Below are 19,082 nucleotides of genomic sequence, written 5' to 3' on the forward strand. Positions count from 1 at the left end.
ACAAAATAACTACAGGAAGAAGAGATAGAGATATATTATAGATTGAGGTTAGCAGGAAAAGACTGTGAGATTGCAGAATAAAGTGATGAAATCTGGTGCAGCTCTGCCAACTTCACTAGTGTCAGAATGAGTAAGTCACCCTGAGTCATAGGTCAGCCAAAAAACAGCACAAATGGCAGCAGGAACCCCCAGAAACCCCACACAAATGTGCCATCTAAGAACAATGTCAAGCTTTGATGAGAAAGTCTTTTTAATGTACTGCCCTGTAGTAACCTACATATTGCAGAAGGAACATCTTCTACATGAACAAAGCACATATTAAGTAAGCCTATAACGCACACATCAGCTATGCACTATATACGCGGCTAGACAACTGAGCATGTGCATACGAGGATGCAAACATACATGCACAAAGAGATACCACCTTTGAGGCTCTCAATTATTCATACAGGAAGTTAAATCAATGAAATATGCAGATTGCTGCTGTACAGCATGTAGCAGACTAATGTCTCTGTCTCATCCAGTGGTTCAGCACAAATGTCAGCATGGTGGCGGAGTTCGAGCAGCACTGAACAGAGGCAGGGAAAAAAAAATATTATGAACTATTATTTAGCAGTGGCTTCAGTTAACCTTGCTGCTGCCAAAATGTGACAGCCCATGGACTCCTATTAATTCAGCTGTGTTTTAAGCACTGGTTTGTTAATAATAAAGACCTGGTGATTGTTAAACCTTACTGCACAAACACCCTGCCAATAATATGTGAGCTTGTGCTGCTCTAATAACCCTGGCTAAAGAGCAGGGGAGTACATGTTCAATATTTGAAGAAGCGAGCAGGCAGATGGGTTGTCAAATTTTGCAAGCAGTGTTGCCACTTTTGAAGCTGTTGTGTTGTCTGTTCAAGTTAAATCAAACACACCTCAAGCATTTAAAACCACTTTAAGTGTTATTTTTAGCCTCAACTGTCAGTCTCCTGCACACACAGAGGCTAACATGGAAAGACAGTTCTGCAAAGCAACTTACCCAATGAACTATTATTGTTGGAGACTACCTTGACTTTAAACAGTGGGGTGTCTGGGTGGGGGAGCTTGAATATGCAGTAATTCAGCCTCCTACTGGCAGAGACTGCAAGGTTATAAGTATATTAAACGATGGAAAAAGCAGCTGCAATGCCTGTAATCTATTTCCCATCTCTTTCACAGAGATAAAGAATCTGGGGCATTCAGTAGGGACATGCAGAACTGTGGATGTCACAGTAAAACCTCCATACCACTCCTCCAGAATGGCACTTCACAGTTGTAACATACACTATGTACAGCACAGGATATTGCTGAGATGTCAGAACAGTGATTAGTGTCCTCAGTGCTGTTATAGTGGCTGCGGTGGCTCTGCTAATCTGCTGCTTTATTGTACAGCTGCACCAATATCAGCACTAGAGTAACTGCATCCAGCAGTTGCAAACACAAATCCCAATTCGAGCGTCCTCAACATTGTCGCACAAGTCTCTCAGACACACGCGCGCGCACGCTCAGTGCAGAGTGCGCTGAAAGGCCAGGCAGTACAGCGCGCCTCAGTAGTGTGTGCCAGCCTAATCTAGTCAGGCCTTTTATCCCATCTCCTCCCTCCACTTCCACTTAAATCAACACTTCACTGAGAGCTACAAAGCTAGTTTGCACCCTCGGCACACACGTACACATGCACGCCAGCTCACGTGCACGCGCTTCATTTCTCCTCCTTCGTTGTTAGTCTCTGTTTATCTCTCACGTTGGCACTCTCGTCTCATCTCTCTGTGTCTCAGGCACAGGCACAAACCCACATCTCAACACACACACACACACACACACACACACACGGGAAGGCACACACCAAAACATACTTGCACACAACACACTCTCACACAACTTTGAAAAAGACTGGTAGTCTCTGAGGAGAGCCGGTAGTGTGAATGAATAGAAGCTGAATGTAGCTTTACAATCTGTGCCCAGTCAACTGAGTTGGCCACTGCCCAGGCTGAAAGTTGGTACCCCAGAAAATAATTATCCACAGAACAAAAGTATGACTGTACACTGGCAGTCATTATAGAGGTCTCCCTAAACACATATACATGGAGTATACTGATTGAGTCAGCAAGTCCTCATACCTAGAGAACAAAAAAGGTCACTGTGCCAAAAAACAACACAGTGGGCATTTTCCTGATTTGTCACCACTATGGTAAAGGTTTGGTTGTGTTTGGTCAAGTACCTGGATATGTTTAGGAAAATATGGTTTCATGGTTAAAAGAACGTACAGCATTAAGTAGTATTTGAAAAACCAATGCTGTTCTTGCTTTAGCGTTATTATCTTTAATACTCTAAGCTGCTGTAACAATAAAATTTCCCGCCGGTATTAATAAAGCACTCTATAATCTATCATCTTCTTCCAGAGAGGTAATTAAGGTAGTCGTGCAGAACTTCTCAAATGTGTCTTCACAGAGGGGGGTGGTGTCCCGCAAGCAGCAGGCCTACAGGAAGTGCAACTTGAACCATGTTCTTTCTTATAAGTATCAGTGTCTTTATTCATAAATGTCAAGTTGAAATGTCACAAACACCAGAGCAGCCTGCCAACAGGCAACACAACATGGTGATTTGGTTGGTATACTATCTTTAGAAAATCACTGGCATACGAGGGGACACACGCATGCAATCTCTGCCTCTCTCGCCCACACACACACACACACACACACACCGAGGGCAATATAAACAGCTTACTTTCATATGTCATTAGTGACCGTTCACTTTGGATGTGCTCCCTGCAATCAGTGACAGCCTATGGACTGCCTGAACATGCGTGCCCACACACACACACACATACACATAGTTACGTAGACAGCTCTGATAAAAGCATGAGAGCTCTGAAAAGTAATTTGACTGGGGCCCAACAAAAGGAGTGTTTTCCTAGGATAATCCCTGGCTGGGACTCCAGGGGTTCTGTGTGTGTGCGTGCGTGTTAGTGTGTGTGTGCGTACCAGAACCCTGGAGAGTGGGTGTCTGTGTTTGTGTGTTTATACTGTGCGTGTGTGTGGTGTGTGGGGGGGGGGGGGGGATCAAGCTGAGTAGGGAGGGTTTTATTCAGGATTTCATTAGCAGGGAATAGGAGATGTTTGGCCTGGCCAGCCACCTCTGGCTATGGGACAAGAGTGTGTCTGTAACCCAGCTAAACTGTCTGTAAGGGCAAACACTGTGGCAGTTTTATGGAGTTTAACTGCGTTTCTTTATATATTCCTCTCAGACTGAGAAAGAATAAGTCCAGAGGTTGAGCTCCAGAGTTTGTTCACACTCGGAGCTGTCCTACTGCACTGCTGGATAAAAAAAGAGAGAAAAATGTGTCCTGTGTGCTTGCGAGTACTCTTATGTGACATGGATTTAAACACTATCAGTGTTTAGCAGCCAGTAAGTTGAGACACCGGAGTATCGGGGAGGAGGCACTGTTTGTGCTTGGGTTGAATATTATCCTGAGGTTTTATGATTATAACTTCTCGAGTATCATTCTTTTCTAGAGAAACTGTGATTCTGTCTCATTTTTGGTGTTATTCTTTAATACTGAGGAGAGCATGTGGTAACATTTTAATGAAACAAAAGAAATAAATAGAAATAGAAATGTTTGGATGGTTTAGGGCATGAGACTGTTGATGTAATGTGCTCCAGGTTTGATGCTCACCAGTTGGTTGCCTCTCTGGAATTTTGGGGGGTGGAGGCTTTATTTTCTTATTTGTTGAACGTACATTTGATCTTCAGGTTATGGATTTGGCACAATTTCAATGCAAGGAGGTAGAAGCATTCTTTCAGTGCATGCATTAGTCTCCAGCAAATCCATGCACAAGCACACATGCATATTAAACTCATAGTGTCCTGCAGTTACTTGGCCCAGAAAAGACTTTGGTGAAAAATCCCTGTAAATAGCAGGACTTTATTTTGCTGGCTTTAACCTTAGCGTGTGCTTTAAGGTTTTAATGATGAGCTAGGTGACTTTATTTCACCACATACAGCCTAAATCTAACCCTAAGAGCTAAAGCTGGATTTACAGTTAACACAAGGGGGTTACGGGAGTCCAGCTGTTGATACCTGTGGTGTGGGTTTTGAGCCTCATTGATAGCACCACCACAATACTAGATGAATGTATTATACAGTACATGACCAGGCCATATTGTGCTTTAATTAATTCCCTATATTTACATTATTTCATTTACTTTTTGAGACGTGCAATGTTGGGAGGGTTTGCCTTGTTTCATTATGAATATGAGCCTGTGATGGAGACAGGTGATCGCACTTAGCTGTTCTGTGTTCCTGAGAAAAAGAATTTGAGCCTTTTTTCAGTCATAATTCTTGTGTTCCCAAGTAGTATCTCCATAGCTGCCCTGGCTCCAACGTGTAGCTACATTTTTGATAAGCTATACAATGACCTTTTAATGCACAGCAATAAACGAAGGGTTAAAGTAAAGCAATTCCTTTAATGTCTAAGGTTTCTGGTTCATGTCTGCACCTGATTCAATATTCATTCATTTAGCTCTGTAAGGCCCTGATCACACAGAAAGCATTTTAGCAGCTGGGGGCACCTATTGTGATTGTTTTTAATAAGAATGAAACTTTTTGCTCGTAGTTTTTGCGTTGCGTTGCGCCTCGTGTTTCTGAGCTCCAGGCGCCTGGTGTTTTTGCTGGAGCACTCTGAACTCCCTGACTTGAAAAAACTTCAACTCAGAGCGGAAACCCGCTCCACGTCATCTCTGCTTTTTTCCCATTGTCCAATCGGATGATTTGAGAGGCGGGCCTTCTGTGGTGGTCACAACAAGTTTACAGTTGGTAAATAATGGAGGAGATACCCCTGGATACCTAGAGGTATACAGCCTGACGATAGACAGCAGGTTGCCCCTGAGTCATCCTAAAATATGTCTGGAAACAGCCATCATTGAGGCGAAGCTCCTGGACCAACTGGTGGTACTCCCTGCGATCCACCCTCTTTTTTAGGGTCTCATGTACCCACACAGATCTCCGTTTCCTTGTGCCCAACAAACTATTTACTGACAGCCACTCACCCTCAACTAGAGCTACAGCAAGTACACCTCTGCCTGAACATTTCAGGAACTAGATACTAATTACTGTCAAATTAATAAAATAAATAAACAGTAGATTGATTACACGGGAAGGTTAGGAGGTGATGGGGTGGTTGCCTGGCAACAATAAAAAGGAACAGCAAGCTTTTTTTTTTTTTTTTTTTGTTTTACTAGAGGCATTCAGTAAAAAAAAAAAAAAGCAGCCTGCAAAACGCGCTCCATCTCATCTGGGCTTAAAAGTGTCAGCTATAGTACACTCCCTGACCCCAGTCATCTCTATAGTAAATATTAGCACAGTTTATCTATTGTTATTAACAGTAACTGTTCTTACGCACTGTGAATCTGAAGTTTGGAGCAGAGAATCCTAACAGATGTCAACAAAACTATGATGTGTGTGCATGAGAAATGAACATGTACAGAACAGACTGATTTATTGCCGCTGCTGTTGATACACCTGAACTGTGTTTACTGAGACCAGGTGTGGCCTATCAACCGCCACAGGAAAACAAAAAATGTACGGGCTCAAGCCATTAAGTCTAAGAGTGGTTGAGACTTTCAGCCACGATTTATAGCAAAAGATTATCAGTGGAGTCTTTTTCCCATTTTCTCCGCTGAAAAGTCGGATTCTCTTTTACCACAGCTATCACTACGCTTATTACTCTCTCTGCTCTCCAGAAATGGATGGATTCAACAGGTCCACTTCTTTGGAGGATGTTAAAAGCCATTCTGTGAAATGTAAAGACACTGAAGTAGCTGAAGAGAGAAGGGTAAAAGACAAAATGGAACTGAAATGTGTTTAAAGATCACAGATCAATTCATACTGACTGCGTAAAGGTATTCAGGGGTGGAATTTCCCTTTAACATGCCTGACCTGCACTGCCCTGAGACAAAAAATAGAGCCGGTAAAAGACACAAGGAGAAGAGCGAGGAAGGAAGCGCGAGAGGAGAGAGAGATAGGAGGAAGCAGCTAAGTAGGATAAGGAACAACATATGGGGAAATCCCTCAGGCCATTCTTTCAATTATCTCCCTGGTCCCTGGTGTAGGGATCACTAGCCCACCAACGCACAACCCCCCCCCACACACCCCACCACCTCACACAAAATGAGAATAAGAAACACGCCGACCAAATCCCCATGTTGATGTTAATAATGATATCATGCATTTAATGCACAGAAAATATGCAAATAATGATTGGGTGTTAGATATATCTCATTATAAAAATATATTCGGTTTGTGAACACAAAGCATTATCATATTTCTTGTTAACATACAAACAAGAATAAAATCCGGAGGTGCTCAACAAGATTTTAATTTGTTTACGTGTAAACAATTGAAGCTTATTAGATTTTATTTTTTCTGCCACATATTTTTTACCCCAGACCACCCAGAACAGGATAAGATGAGGTAATTAAATGCAAAATTCATTACAGATGACTAATGAATGTTAAGATGTGTGCCATAAAATAACTGGCATCAAAAATCTAATCTTATTCATCAATAAAACACAACAAGCATCCTTATTATACTGGATCAGTTTGTGTGTAATTTAAAGAGAAAGAGATAATGGAATTCATAGTGTCGGTATCTGTGACAGCATGTAGGTGTAGGTGTAACAAATGCTGACAACATCTGCCCGCGTGTGATGCACTGACTAACTCAATGTCCCATACCCACACTGTGTAAACAGCCTGACACAAGGACATCACGGGTCAGCAGGTTCTGTGTAGAAAGGCTCCCACACAGGTCAGCTAATGATCCTTAAGCTACAAACAGGCCCCAAGAAACCAACTCAGACCAGAATTCCAACGTGTTTTTCACCAAAACACACAGATTTTTTTCCTTTTCACAAGAAAAGAGCATGTTACAAGAGAATACATTAAACAACAGGCAGACTATAATTAGAGTTTGCATCACATCGCTCACCAACCCACAAAATCCTGCAAAAACACAAAATCCTGCAGTTCAAAATAGTTTTCTTCGCTAACACATAATATGCTCAAATGGAGGAAAAGTGTTAAATTGGGGTGAAAAAGTAAAGACAGAAATGCTGTCTACAAGAAGTGTATACTCTGCAGAAAGCTGGAGGTAAGGGAACTCTGTAACTTCAAGTGAACTGCTGAAACTTGTGCACACCAGCACATAACACTGTTTTATTTTCTCACAAGTTCTGGACAGTTTTTAAGAATATCATTTCCCTCAGTTACACGTGAGATGTTGAGGGTCCAGGTCCAGTCAAAAAATAAAAATCAAACATATTTATATTGGCATATTCGGTCTGATTTAATGGAGACAGCTGCACAGATGATGATGATTTTATACCTTACATTTATATTTACTATTGTTGTCTAGTCACTTTATTAACTTTTCTTGTGTATTACGGAATTGTTTGATTTTATGATCTATGGATACATTGCTGCTTGTTTTTTAACTGTGTCTTGTAAGGTGTCCTTAAATACTTTGAAAGGCACCTATAAATAAAATGCATTAGTATTATTATTTCAAATAATCTTAATGAGATTGATGGGCAACTTCTGGATCCAAACTTCTGGATAAATTCTTTATAATTTTATAACTTTATAATTCTAAACAGTATGCAGTGTTTATACAGCCTGTCAACCCCAACTTGCTTAGACTGAAACACACTTGGTCCAACTGATCTGATCATTTTTGACACCTACATTAAATTTATGTAATAAATTGTAATTAAGATAGAAGCTTAAAGTGCTGTGCACAAAATTGCAAAACCTGTAATGCCCAACCATGCACCTAAACATCAGGTAAATGTATAAAATATCAACACATGCACTGTTTTCATCTTTCAACCTGGTGTGTTATGATGTACTAAGTGAAGTGAACATTCACTGTATACTTGGAGACCACCGTCCACGTAATGCAGAGATACTGGCATTAGTAAAACATAGACAGCATCTCCTTCTGTCTCCAGAAACTAGAACAGCTTCCCGGCCAGGGGCCATACCCTCTGCACTGCACATTACACACGCACACACAAACACACACTTAAAATAGCTAACAGCTAGAGGTTGCGCTCTTTGTCTCTCCCTTTTCATCCCACCAATAAAGTCTTTGTCAGGCACTTAGCACAGGGTTCTAAAAGCCAACACGCTGATACCCGGAGCTGTACATCTCAAAGAGTTGTGATATCAGTCCGAGTCTTAGGATTTTTTTTTTTTAAGCCCTCGGTATTTCAGTTGCTGCCTCCTACAAGTAAATTTAGCTCTAAACATGATTTGCCAAAACATCTGCGCACTAACTGGAATGATGTTTGCTGCCAGACAATATTAGCTCATTGGACATTCTATCAGGAAGTGTTGGGGACTATTGGAGCCCTCAGCAATTTCCGTGGTGTAACTGTTTGAGGTAGAGGGCTCTGACAGGAGCTTTTAAGAGGCAGAGAATCCATTAGACAAGGGTCGCTACAAAGTGGCCAACTATTAAAAATGCAGCAGCACCATTATTCCCTGACCCAGCCTACAACTTCTGTCTCCTTCACTGCATCGCTCTTTATTTCCCTTTGGATCTCGATCTCCCTTTTTTTCATCCTCTTCTTTTGAATTCTTGCTACCGCCATCTGTTATCTTTCCGATATATCTCACTCTGCTCTCCTTCACAGGCTTTTTTTCTCCTCCATCCTCCTTTCTCTCTCCCTCCTCCACATATTTTCTATTACAAACCTGGCAGGGGTGAGCCTCTCTCACCCCCTCTGTGCATGTGCTGACCCGCTGAAGCTTTTTGACTCCTATTCAACGTAGCGAGGCACCGGTCAGCGTCCGCTACTGTACTGGGACAAGAATAGAACAGCCCACAGAGAATAATAAATGGACATATATGGGTGGTTAGGAGAGTCCCTTTTAAGCAGTAAAAACTACCCAGGCCCGGCAAACTGAACAGATGGTAGGAGAGAGAGAGCAGAACACAGTGGGAGAGAGGCAGAGAAAAAGCAGGGGAAGGAGGGAGCAAGAGTGCTGGGTAGGGCATCAGAAGAAGGCAACATAAGGCTATTCTCCATTCTCTACATTGGCATATGATGCTATCAAGAGCAGAGCCCAGATCCAAACACAATAGCTGGGTCTTGAACAACGCGGCACATGATAATATTGTCAGTTGTAAAACTACAACTGATGCAGGCAGGCAGATGTGTGAGGAGAAACAGGGCATGAGCAGAATGCCTGCTGTGCTATAAAACCCTATACCCTCTGTTTACTTTGCACACACGCACACACTATTCAGTTTCTGTGTGTGTGTGTGTGTGTGTGTGTGTGTGTGTGTGTGTGTGTGTGTGTGATGTGTGCTGCATAATTTATGGTTGCTGTTTCTGCTAAGGTGAAGTACTTTATGTTTGACAAGAGAAGGAACAGAAGCTTGGAAGGAAACAAGGAAGGAAGGAAGTGATAGTAAAAGGAGGAGAGAAAGAATTAGTTTTTTAGTGTATTCACGCGTGTCTCCGTATTGTGTGCCCTCTTCCCCTTCTACCTTTACGATGTTTACTCATTGCAGCTAAGCCAAACACTGACCACATTTATCCAGGGCATAATAGAGAGTAATTGAATGTGAAAGGCTCATTTTTGAAGGATGGAATATTCTATTTAGATGTCCGGGCGTGTCCACATGTGCCATTACTTTGATATCAGCTGAATGCTGTTTCTCATTACCCTAATTAAAGCTGCTCGTGTGCCACTGAGCGTATTAGCACACTGATCTGCAGCGCACTAATGATCGGCTGGTTGATAATGCGACTTTTTTTCCTTTTTCATTCAGCTTCCCTCTTATCTCGCTCTTAACGATTATCATCAAAGATTCACATGCTCAGTCAATCATCAACAGAGGCTGAAAAGATTAAAAAGTTGAATAGCTCGACTACATTCAGAGGCATAGCCATGCATGCATGTACAGACGAGGGCTCATGCGTGGAGAGAGACATACAATCATGTGCAAAGTGAAAGTAGAGCAAATCATGTTTGAGATAAGAGGTAAAAGGGGATGTGAGATGGACTGGAATGTATCCTAAGAGTTTGAGTATATGTTAACTAAAAAAAAGGAAGACGTGACCAGCTGATCAAACTGTTTCCAAATATAATTTCTGATTATCAAAGGCTTTATGGTGGGAAAGAACAAATGTATGTAAAATTTGCCTTGTCAAAACCAAGCAGCCATGTACGTCCTGAATGCCGCTTTTGATTTCTAAAAAAAAAAAAAAAAAAAAAAAAAAAAAAGGCAACATGTCAGATTTTGTTACTATTGCTGTGAAATCTGCAGTTATTACACATCCCGCCGCAACCACAGGAAAAGACTCAAAACATCACAGCAACAATCACAAGCTACGATAATTTGTTTTGTTCTTTCTTTTGGTCCAATTAGGGATTTCACAGACTGGATTCCCTGAAAAATGTAAGAAAAATGCTTTTAGTAGATTATTAAATCATGGCCTCTGAGCAACAGAACAGGCATCAACAATATGCCAACTAAAACTAGCAAACAGAGGCAATTGAGAAAATTTTAACACTGATTGTACTTAAAGGAAAACTTCAGCCACAAAATGATCATTTCTATATCAATTACTCACCCCGTGTTACACTGAAATTGTGCAAAAAAATTGCTTCTGTCACATGCCACAGCAAAACTATCAAAACATCTGTTTACAGCTGGATAAATGAGACGTGGATTGTACTGCGTAAGTTATGTAAGAGTTTGTAAACAGATGTTTTGATATGAAGCTGTAGCGAAAGTTCAGTCAGGAAGACAATACTTTTCATGCTCAGGCTGTAAGATTCTTTCTCACCCTGCCACTCACTCCTTGCACGTATGCTCACTCTCTATCTCTAGGTGTCAGGGTAGAGTCATCAGCTGATTCACAATCAACCAATAGCACAGCGACACACCTTCTCTGTCAGCCTATCATCTTACTGCTCTATGTTTTAAATATGGTTCTTTCTCTGCTGTACTTCTGTCTTGCTGCAGTCATGTCCACCCTCCACGTCCCCATCACCACCTTGTCTTTACGGATTCATCAGCCTCATCTGCCTCAGCAGCCTCAGAGTCATCAGCCGCCACCACCACCACCATCAGTGTCTGGACTCCATGGGAGGGATTTATCCTGCTGCAGCTCAGATGTTCCTCAAACACAAATAATCTCCCTCTGGTGTCCAAGCACCAAAGACTTAATGAGCACAAGTCATCTGTTAATCTGTACACTCATATTCTGTATTAAATATTATCTTTACTTCATTCTTCTGTCTCTCCTGATTGAAATAGTTTTGCTGCTGTTAAATATTGACCCCTTTACCTCTTTTTTATTTTTTAAAAAATATCTGCTGATGTTTTCACCTTGTTAGTCGTACTTTTCTATATACTATAGTCTCGCTCACCAGACCTTTCTCAAGAAAAGAAAGGTCTGGCTGGGCCGACTCTCACTTTAAGATTGGAGAAAAAAAACCCAGGCTGCTTGTATTTCTTTCAACCAATCACAATCGTTCTGGGCGGTGCCACAGCAATGGTGCGCTTGCAAAAATATTGCCGGGGGAAAACAGGTTTTGGTGTAACACGCCCACAAAAATATCGCCTACAGGACGCGAACCATGGCAGAAAAATGGCTACATCCCCGCAAGATCAAACACCGCAAAAGTTAGTAAAGGACGTGTTGAAAACAGTTGAAAACTGCTACACAACTGGAGGTGGTAGGGCGGGACTTCAGCGGGTGGCTCGTTCCGCCCAATGAGAGGCTGATCTATGCAGCGAACTTCCACCCGCTCAGACTATATATACTATAGATTTTATTAATTATTTATTAACTCTCGCATTTGTGTCTTATCTAATATTCAAATATGTGTATAATATACGTTTAATTTTGTCTTTGCTGGCTTGTGCCATTTGAGGACAAATTTGTATTTTATGTTGTGCTTGTATAATGACAATAAAGTTCTTCTACTTCAAGTCTTCAAGAACTTTCACTGTTTTTGGATTCTTAGTTCACAGGGGAGGCATTCAAGAAGAACAACATTCTTGTCACAAATTTAACATAATACGGGGTGAGTAATTGATATGGAAATGATCATTGTGTTGGTGTAGTATTCCTTTAAGAATGACAGATTTGAGCTATTGCTTGTTCCTCCAGCTATACCCTCTGGTTAAATTTTAACAAATCACACAGAGAACCCAACAATGCAGCTGCGCTTCAGCATTAACCCTCCCTCTGATCCCCTCAAACCCTCTTACAGCCATGATGAAGGGCCACTAGGCTCACATAAGAGAGCATGCTGCCCCTCCCTGCCCCCTGCTAATGTACACTAACTGTACCTATAGCCCATTATGGAGGCAGAGCAAGAGCAATTCTCTGTTTAATAGCCGCACATTTACACACACTCCGTCATCTGGCTAGGCATTGTTAGTTTAAGCAAGTCATTTCATAACTGCCTTTGTGTGAAGGTGGTGCGCTTTTGAGTGTGTTTAAAGATTGCTATTGTAAGGCAGTGAAGGCAGTTCACATACACACACACACACACACACACACGTGATTGATTTCCACGGGAGGAGAGCCTCCACTCTCTGGAATCAAGATTAATAAGAGGCCATTTACATCTCCAATCAGATCAGTGAGCAAAACAGAGAGAGACAGAGAGAGGTGGAACATGTGAGAAAGAGCTAAAAAAAGACTACACAATAAATACAACCGGTAAGTCTTTGTCTGCTCTTGTACACTGTACACAAAGAAAAGAAGCTGAAATCCACCTGCACACCCACATTCACACCCACAAACCTACACACACACAAACACACACACTCCTCATATTTAAAGTCAGAGAGCAGCACAGGCAGATCAAACACTGGGCCGCTGTCAAGGTCCATATAGATGTATAACTGAGCTATTCTGTGGGGCCTAAGACACACACACACACACACACACACAGAACTGTTCCTCTGGGACCCGGTAGAGCTTTAATGACAGCAAGCTGCACTGAGAAGAGGTCAGGCAGGGAAGTCACTGTTCAGAGGCCACACACACACACACACACGCAGACACACACATTAACACAGGATACACACATGCACTTCCAGACTTGCACACAAAAAAAAGTGAGCAAATGAATTCAGACCACGCTTGCACACATATTGACGGACAAAGTTACAGGCTCATGTACAGTCACGGATACAAAGCTGATATACAGGATGCAGGTTTTATTCATATATGGATAGATATGCGAACACACACACACACATACGGGAACAGTTGAGGGGGAACACTGGGGATTGTAGGATCCAATTTGATTTGACCTTGACAGCAGAGGCAGGGAGGGAGGGCTGGTGGGAGGGAGGGATGGAGGGATGGATGGAGTGTAAGGAATGAAGTGATGGTCCAGACCAGATGCCTGTTGCAGATACTTCAGAGAAATTAGATGACCTTGAACTGATAGGGATAAATCATAGAACAAGAGACAGCAGGGTGACATGGTGACATCTGCACACATAAAACGGCATGACAGACACGCATCAAACGTTGAAGTTAATCTAACGTACGTGTGCGTACAGTGTAATATCTCGTGTAATAAACCAGCAAATCACACAATGAATTCTATTGGATGTTCCTTGATTCACTGACAGGGCTAATTAGAAATGCTGCTTTGTCATCGCCAGAAAATGAAATATGATTCACTTTTTAGTTCATTATAAACCTGATGCAATCACAACCTGTTTTTTTTTTTACAAGTTTAAATATGCAGTATTAATGCAACCACAAAATGAATCATGAAAATGCTGCCAAAAACACTGGCTGTCAAAGTTTTTTTCAAGCATGATTTGTTTAAAAAAATATATAATTTATCAAGATGAATTGTGTTTTTGTCATTTTAATTATATTCAAGGAAAAAGGAATTAAAATAAGAAACACTTTTGCCAAGAGACAATTACCATATAGATCCTTGAAGTTTCTTTCATTAAAAGGACATTTAGAAACAACACAGTTGATATTATCCAGCAGCAGACATGCATTTGCTCTCCCAGATTAGCAAACAAAACAGCGTGCTTCATCACTGGAGATGTTGTTTATTACAACCAAATCACAGATGTGCATTAACAAACAGTCTCCTGCTTCTGTTTGCTCTTCTTGAGCACATTTTTAAAAGCATCAGACAGCACCCAGATGTGAGTGTGCGCCGCTCCGAGATCAGCAGATAAGTCAGTGATGTCGACATGGTGCAAGTACAATCTGCACATGTCATCTGCAAATATATCCTGCAGTTAATTGGAAATATTAATCTTATTTTTGTGAACTAAAGCTGAAGAGCTGGCACAGTAGATGTGCTTAAGCCAGTGAATAAAGTGCTACATTCTAGTCAGGGTGTACTTGACTGAGCTGAATCAGTGAAAGGATCTTATATCAAAAATTTAAACTTTAATTTGTTCCTAAACCACTATAATTATTTCAAAACTGCAACCTGTATATCACTAATTACAGACGTGTGGAGCTGATCAGACAGACTGATATTTCGGCAAATGTTTTGGTTGATCAGTATCAGCTGCATTAAACCCTCCAAACTCTCTATCTCTCTATTATTTGTTGATTGGATCTCAATATCTCTACCAGCTGTCATCTGCATGGTTGTCACAAACTAACACTATCCACACTTGTGGCAGTGTGGCATTTGTTATAAAAAAGTTAACAAGCAGTGAAAACGTCTTAACTGTGGAACTATTCTAAATTAGAAAATGAAAGCAGCCAAACATCCACTTGTAATCTTTGTGTTTTGTGAGGTGGCAGTCACAGCTTCTTTGAACGTGGCAAATTTATTTATTTAAATGTTATTTTTAGGGTCTTTTTGGGCAGCAGTTTAGGAATTACAAGAGATATTTATACTTTTACAGCTTAAACATTTAAGTGTGGAGATGCAGAGCTATTAGGGATAGTCTCAGGTATGTCATGTGTTCACTGCAGCTGTCTAAAAAAGAAAAATATAATTATGAGATTGGTCAGTGCTGGCAGGATGCTCAGTGTCAAACCATTTGGATTGAAATCTAGGAAAAGAAACTTGACTAAGGCAATCCTATGTGGTGTTAGGTATAGGTAACACTATATAGGACTTCACATTCAAAGTAGATGTGTTGCTTTTGGTCTGCAAATGCATCATGCAGTCTGCCTTTGGTTCAAGGTTCAACCTATTTTTAACAGTGGAGCAATCATTTTCTTACCTGTTCTTCCCACACTGTGTCCACCCAATAGCAAGATCTCTCTATTCTCATAGCATCCCACTCCTACACTTTTATCTTTGCATCTCTCTCCATCTCTCTTGCCTACTGACATGTACACATTTACTAAATATTGCAGCAAACCTGCCAACTCCTCACACTTACTATCACACAAAAGAAAAACAAATGAATCACAGCAGACAAAGGGAATGGCGATATGATGCAGGAGCCATCGATCAGGCCTTAGCAATCCATTTTCCTCTTCTTGGTGGTAGAGGACTCAGAGAGGGAAATATCTTGTGTGTATTTGTGTGTGTGCATGTGTGTGTGTGGATCTGTGCATGCATGTTTTGTGTGACTGAGAGGAAGAATAAAAGTGAAAGAACACAGACAAGAAACTGAGCTCATTTTTCTGTGCTCTTAGCAATCGGAAAAGTGCATTAGGTTCCATCAATCACATCTTTAACATGGTATCAGGGGTGAGTATGGGTCTGGGGAAAGCCAGTGAAGGGAGGGGTAGAGGGTAGGTGGGTGTGGGGTGACAGAGTGGGAGAGGGACAAAGTAGGAGAGAAAACAAGGGCTGAGGGAAGGGTGGGCCTCATGCCCTGAACTTGAACTTGGAGCTGGTGGGGTCGGAGAGGGGAGGATGGGGTCAAGTGTTAAGTGTGGATGGAGAAGGAAAAACCCAGCTGCGTGACACCAATATCTCCCCACTCAGAGACAGATGGGTGAGAGGGGATATGGTGCCATTTAGCAAGCTGTCTTACGAGGCAATTTCAGCATCCATCTTGGTGCTTTTTCAAACACTTTCATCATAGGGCCTAAAGTGAGTAAATTTTGGTCTTTTTCAGGCTTGGTAAAAGACAATCTTAGGCTTTACATATGCTACATTCGGACCCCTTTTTCAATCCTGGTACATAGATCAAGGAACGTGACACAACTGAGGTAGGAATAACTTGTAAATCAAACACTTGTGACTGCTGGAAAATGGAATTTTGTCTTGATTTGGTGCTGACTGGGAGGGAGATTTTAAGAGGCAGCAGATAGAGAATTAATTCAAATGAGGATTCCAAGAGACAGTTACAAGATGGAAAAACAGATGTGTATTTGCAATGCAAAGACATGTTTATTCCCTTTGAGTCTAGAGGGGTAAAATAGGTCAACCTCGCTGACCATCCTACCTTGGTCTGGAGATAGTGGGGGTAGTAGTAGGTGTAGTGGGGGTACATTGGCTGCTGCTCCAAACGTTTTCCCATGTAGCTGGAATCCAATTGAAGGTCCTGGAGGCTGGAGATAGGAGCTCGAAGGTGGCGTACGATCACTCTGAGAGGCTGGCCTGGATCCTTCAGACGACTGTTTCCAAGAGTGGAGGATGCAGAGAGAGAACGTTCTCCTCTTACTGAGGTGTGTGTGTGTGTGATGAACGCGCAGAGGAAGGGAGGGATAGGAGGACAGATAGTACTTGGGATTTTAGTCTGTGTACTTGTCTGGGAGCTCACAGGGAACCTCACAAAGAGAGAGACAGGTCTGCAAAGAGAGATGGAGAGAATCCGGACTGACAGCAAAAAAGGGGGGGCTGAGGGGGAGAAGGGGGTGAGGAAAGGAAAGGAAAATATGAAAGGATAGTAGGAGGCAACACAGGAAACAATAGAGGAATTGAAGAGCAGGACGGAGAGAGGGTAAGAGGAAAGGGGAAGAAGAGGATGAGGATGAGGAGGAGGAGAAGGAGGAGGAGAAGGGAGGAATGGATGGGATCCGGTTGCCGGTTCCTTGCACTCTCCGCTCTAAAAATCAGACCCACTCTTCTTCTCTGCTGCCCTGAACATGCCCCTCAATTTGCTTTCCGGCGTCTCTTACTCTTGTCTCTCTCCGTCTCTTTTTCTCTTCCTGTGTATCCGTTTCCCTGTTTCGTTCTTGCTCCCTCTCTCTCTCTCTCTCTCTCTCACACCAGGCGAGACCCTGATCCCACCGGGAGCTCGGCTGTATCCTGGAGGACACACACTGTCCTCTGCTCTATCCTCAAAAGACAGTGAAATCAGCGATGAACTCACACATGGATGTGGAGCTAGAGAGAGGAGGAGAGGAGGAGGAGGACGAGGAGGAGGAGTAGAGAGGGTGGTCTGGAGCTGAAGCTGTGACTGCCTTTCTTCTCACTCTCTCTCACTCCCTCCCTCTTTTGTTAAGCTCCGGGGATAGATAGGTAGATATCGCAGGAGCCCGGCGTGGAGGATGAGCGAAAAAGAAAAAGCCTCGGTAAAAACTCCTCTCGCTCAGGAAGAAGCAGATAGTCCTATCCAGACGCGCTCTCACACAGAGGAAAATCCCCTCTGATCCACAAGGTGCCTCCTCCAACTCTTTTCTTCTCTTCCCCTCTGCGATCCCTCTCTTTCTTCTCAAGCTCTCTCCCTGACGGCTTGCTTCCCACTGCGCCTGGCAGCCGTCACTGTGTGTGTGTGGTGGTGGTGGCGGCGGCGGTGGTGGTGGTGTGTGGAGTGTGTTTGTGTGGCTGTTGCCGTCTGCTCCACTCTGCGTGCTGAGGCATAGAGGGGCTCGGCTTCAGCGCAGCTACGCTCCTCCCTCCCTCTCTCTCTTCCTCTCTCTGTCTGTGTCTCTCAGCCGCTGTGTTTTTCATGGAACTATAGAACAGTGGGAGTGGTTGGTCCTGCCCTCGTTCAAGCCCTGGGGTGTATGTGCGTGTGTGTGTGTGTGTGTGTGTGTGTGTATGTGTGTGTGCGCGTACTAAATAGAAACTGAGAGAAAAAGAGAGACAGAGATGGGCTGTTCTGCTGGCAGAAAGGCGGAGCTGTGGAGAGAGTATGAGGAGCAGGAGCTAGGGTAAAGGGTGAGAAGAGGATACACGAGGAGCAGAATTTGGAAACAGAGAGGCCCCCCTACTGGCACTCTATAGGTGCAGCAATGGCATATTTTCCATAATAAAAGCTGTCTTTGGATTCCTTAAACTGAGTAACATAATAATCACATCTTCCATTTTATCTTAAATATCATTAAATCACACTTTTTTTATGCAGCATCTCACAATCAGCTTGTATAACCAGCATACACACTTATAAATAAATGCATGCACACATGCTTGAGTGGCCCTCCAAATCGTGTGCCCGAATGCCTCAGTGCACACGCTCCCACTCACACATGCCCAGTAAAGGGCCCAACATAGAGTGTAGTTCAGCGGTTGTGTGGCACAGTGACCCACTGACACAGTGCTGCCTGTTATGTGATGTAACCAGGTTTAAGTAGTGCTCTTACATAAGCACAGTGAGCCATGCATGAAAAAGACTGCTCTGCCCTCTGACTGCAGCTGTGTGTGTGTGTGTGTGTGTGTGTGTGTGTGTGAAGGAGACGAGGGTTGGCAGACAATGCAAGTTCACTGCAGTGGAAAAAGGGGGCACGAGAACAGAATGCAAACACAAAACCTCCTCTAAGATAAGGGCTTTATTTCTTGCGGGCAATTAAACTACTTTACAGACGGTGTTGCGAAAACACATCACTGTCTTTGTGCTATTGTGCGCCCGTCTGAGAGTTTTTTGTCACTATGCCCACATGTCTGTCGGTATTTTCATAGCATTCTTCTGTCAGCTTATACAATACGCAATAATGATATGTTTGGCTCAGAGGTGCACTAACTACAAAACATCTTCCAGTGCAGCACAGAGAAGGCTGCTGTGTAAAAATTAAAAATATAAGCAGCGTAGAGGTAGTCGCCCACAACGCAGTGCTTTAGTCAAGGCATCTTGGATTTCTCAAAAGTGATTTCTGATGTAAGACAATTCTGTTTGTTTGACCGC

General features: G+C 42.6%; 1 protein-coding gene across 4 annotated transcripts in view; it reads right to left on the bottom strand.

The window, feature by feature from the left end:
* The window catches only part of LOC117265752 (RNA-binding motif, single-stranded-interacting protein 3-like), a 149,044-nt gene extending 131,177 nt beyond the window's left edge, over positions 1-17,867 (bottom strand). For 2 of the 4 annotated variants that reach the window (XM_078171919.1, XM_033640429.2), the window contains exon 1: positions 16,461-17,865. In XM_078171919.1, the coding sequence (XP_078028045.1) occupies positions 16,461-16,535 (75 nt within the window). In that variant the 5' untranslated portion in view covers positions 16,536-17,865. Of the gene's footprint in view, positions 1-16,460 lie in introns of all 4 variants that reach the window. The other 2 variants (XM_033640428.2, XM_078171920.1) reach the window with 2 other exon arrangements.
* Between the last annotated feature and the right edge of the window lie 1,215 nt (positions 17,868-19,082).

Source organism: Epinephelus lanceolatus, chromosome 10 (genome assembly GCF_041903045.1).
Source record: "Epinephelus lanceolatus isolate andai-2023 chromosome 10, ASM4190304v1, whole genome shotgun sequence".
NCBI classification, from domain to species: Eukaryota; Metazoa; Chordata; class Actinopteri; order Perciformes; family Serranidae; genus Epinephelus; species Epinephelus lanceolatus.